The 2,150-nt window shown below is 38.7% G+C and overlaps 1 protein-coding gene across 1 annotated transcript; it reads left to right on the top strand.

Annotated features, from left to right (window-relative positions):
- The first annotated feature begins 1,193 nt into the window (after positions 1 to 1,193).
- Positions 1,194 to 1,831, top strand: LOC121377340. Its single transcript, XM_041505289.1, has one exon. It carries the CDS (start codon positions 1,251 to 1,253, stop codon positions 1,809 to 1,811), a length of 561 nt encoding a protein of 186 aa, XP_041361223.1. The 5' UTR covers positions 1,194 to 1,250; the 3' UTR covers positions 1,812 to 1,831.
- Positions 1,832 to 2,150: the final 319 nt, after the last annotated feature.

Below are 2,150 nucleotides of genomic sequence, written 5' to 3'. Positions count from 1 at the left end.
ATTAATTGGGCAAACATTACAACCAGTAGTTTACTATTACAGTAGGTTTTATGACCACCAAAGATCTTGAAGGACGATTGGGGTCAGAAGTGAAATTTGAAAGTAACTTCCTGGAAGTTGTCAAAATCGAGAATGACACCCCACACATGTGTACGGGGCAACTGCATGATGCATGTGCAAACTATGGAATATGTTTCGGTGTGTTGATAAACAGACCTGAACGTCCTTTTAGGATGTCTGTGGTCAAAACGTACGTTCGGTCTAATAGTTGATATTAACATTAATATTTCAGGTTCCCCTACTTTTTTTGAAGAGTATATAATTTTATTCTTGATATTACAGTAATTTGCATTTTGCAGAAATATTTTGTTGGCTTTTCACCATCTTCTCTCCATTTTAGTCTGCATAATATGGAAGATGTCTTATATTATATTGTTAAGCAAAGTAATTTTGTAATGATTTTAATAAGTTGAAATGGCAAGAAATAGATTACGTGCCTGAACCTCTTTTGGATATAGGCACACTAATAAAAAGAAAGAAATGTTTTATTTAACGATGCACTCAACACATTTTATTTATGGTTATATGGCGTCGGACATATGATTAAGGACCACACAGATATTGAGAGAGGAACCCGCTGTCACCACTTCATTAGCTACTCTCTTCGATTAACAGCAAGGGATCTGTTATATACACCATCCCACAGACAGGGTAGTACATACCACAGCCTTTGATATACCAGCCGTGGGGCACTGACTGGAACGAGAAATAGCCCAATGGGTCCACCAATGGGGATCGATCCCAGTCCGACCACGCATCGAGCGAGCACTTTACAACTGGGCTACGTCCCACCCTCGCGCACACTAATAAAGTAAAAGAAAGAAAGAATGGTCATTGTGGAGAGTTGGTATGGTGCAATATTAAGGACTATAATAAACATATTTTGTTTTATACATGTTATTAGAAAGTTGATTTTGATGCTTGTGGGGGCAGAATTTAGCTCAGTTCTTTGAGTGCTCACCTGAGGTGCTTGCATCACAGGATCGAACCACCTCAGTGAATCTATTCAACTGATTGTTTTTTTTCTCATTCCAACCATTGCACCACAACTGGTCAAATGCCATGGTATGTGCTCTCCTGACTGTGGAAAAGTGCATATAAAAGATCCCTTACTACTAATGGAAAAATTTAGCGGGTTTCCTCTCTAAGACTCTATGTTTGACATCCAATAGCCAATGAATAATTAATCAATGTGCTCTAGTGGTGTTGTTAAGTTAAACAAAACAAACTTTAACTATAATGTTTGTGTTTCAGATTTTCCATCAACTAGCTACAAGGGAATTCCCAAGGACACTCGGCTGACGTTTCACCCCCAACACGAGGTACCTCTCCTGAAGAGTTGGTACGCCAGCTGCAAACATCCCTCCATCGAGAAACTTCGCTTCTACTGCAGCGAGTTAAACAAAGGACACATTCGAAACGCAAGACCCCCAGTGACGCCAGCTCGACTCAAACTCTGGTGGAAAAACGAAAAACAGAAGGAACGACGGCAAAAAAGAGAAGAGTCATCTTGCTCAAGCCAAGGACAGATAAATCCTGATTCGAGTTCGGAAGCATCAGTCATAGATTTACGTAGTGAAGTTAGCTCGGAAGGTATTAGCTCTGAGAGGTGTGAGCTGGACTCCAGTGTGAACACACAAAGATCTGAACAGTCAAGTGTGGTTAATGTGAACACACCAAGACCTGAACAGTCAGGCGGTGTTCAGATAATGCTGTCGACATTTGTAGATTCACAGAATTGGATGCAGTGACATCACACCAACAAAGCGGAAACAGTTCGTCCGTAACTGATCTGAAATTTGTTAAAAGAATTATCCTCAGTTTGCTGTATTGTAAGATGTTTTTGACTAATACAATTTAGTAATGACTAGTATTACATAGTAAATACATTTTAAACTTTAGAATATTAGTGTCTGTATATTCAATGTGTTTCTGATCATTCTAATATTTGTAAGTAACCTAACTTGGATTTGGTATCCCAATAATTTTCGTACATATGAAAAAATAATTAAATTTCCATTACATTTATTACAATATAATGTCATCCCATTGGTCCAGCCGTAGCAAAGGGGAGTTTGTTAATTTCCCGA

The sequence above is a fragment of the Gigantopelta aegis genome, chromosome 7 (genome assembly GCF_016097555.1).
Source record: "Gigantopelta aegis isolate Gae_Host chromosome 7, Gae_host_genome, whole genome shotgun sequence".
Taxonomy (NCBI): domain Eukaryota; kingdom Metazoa; phylum Mollusca; class Gastropoda; order Neomphalida; family Peltospiridae; genus Gigantopelta; species Gigantopelta aegis.
Note: the sequence above shows the minus strand (reverse complement) of the source record. Positions and strands in the feature narration are given on the sequence as shown.

What these genes read in the sequence shown, in the direction of transcription:
- LOC121377340 (XM_041505289.1), top strand. Translation starts at nt 1,251, where the DNA reads ATGTGCTCTAGTGGTGTTGTTAAGTTAAACAAAACAAACTTTAACTAT.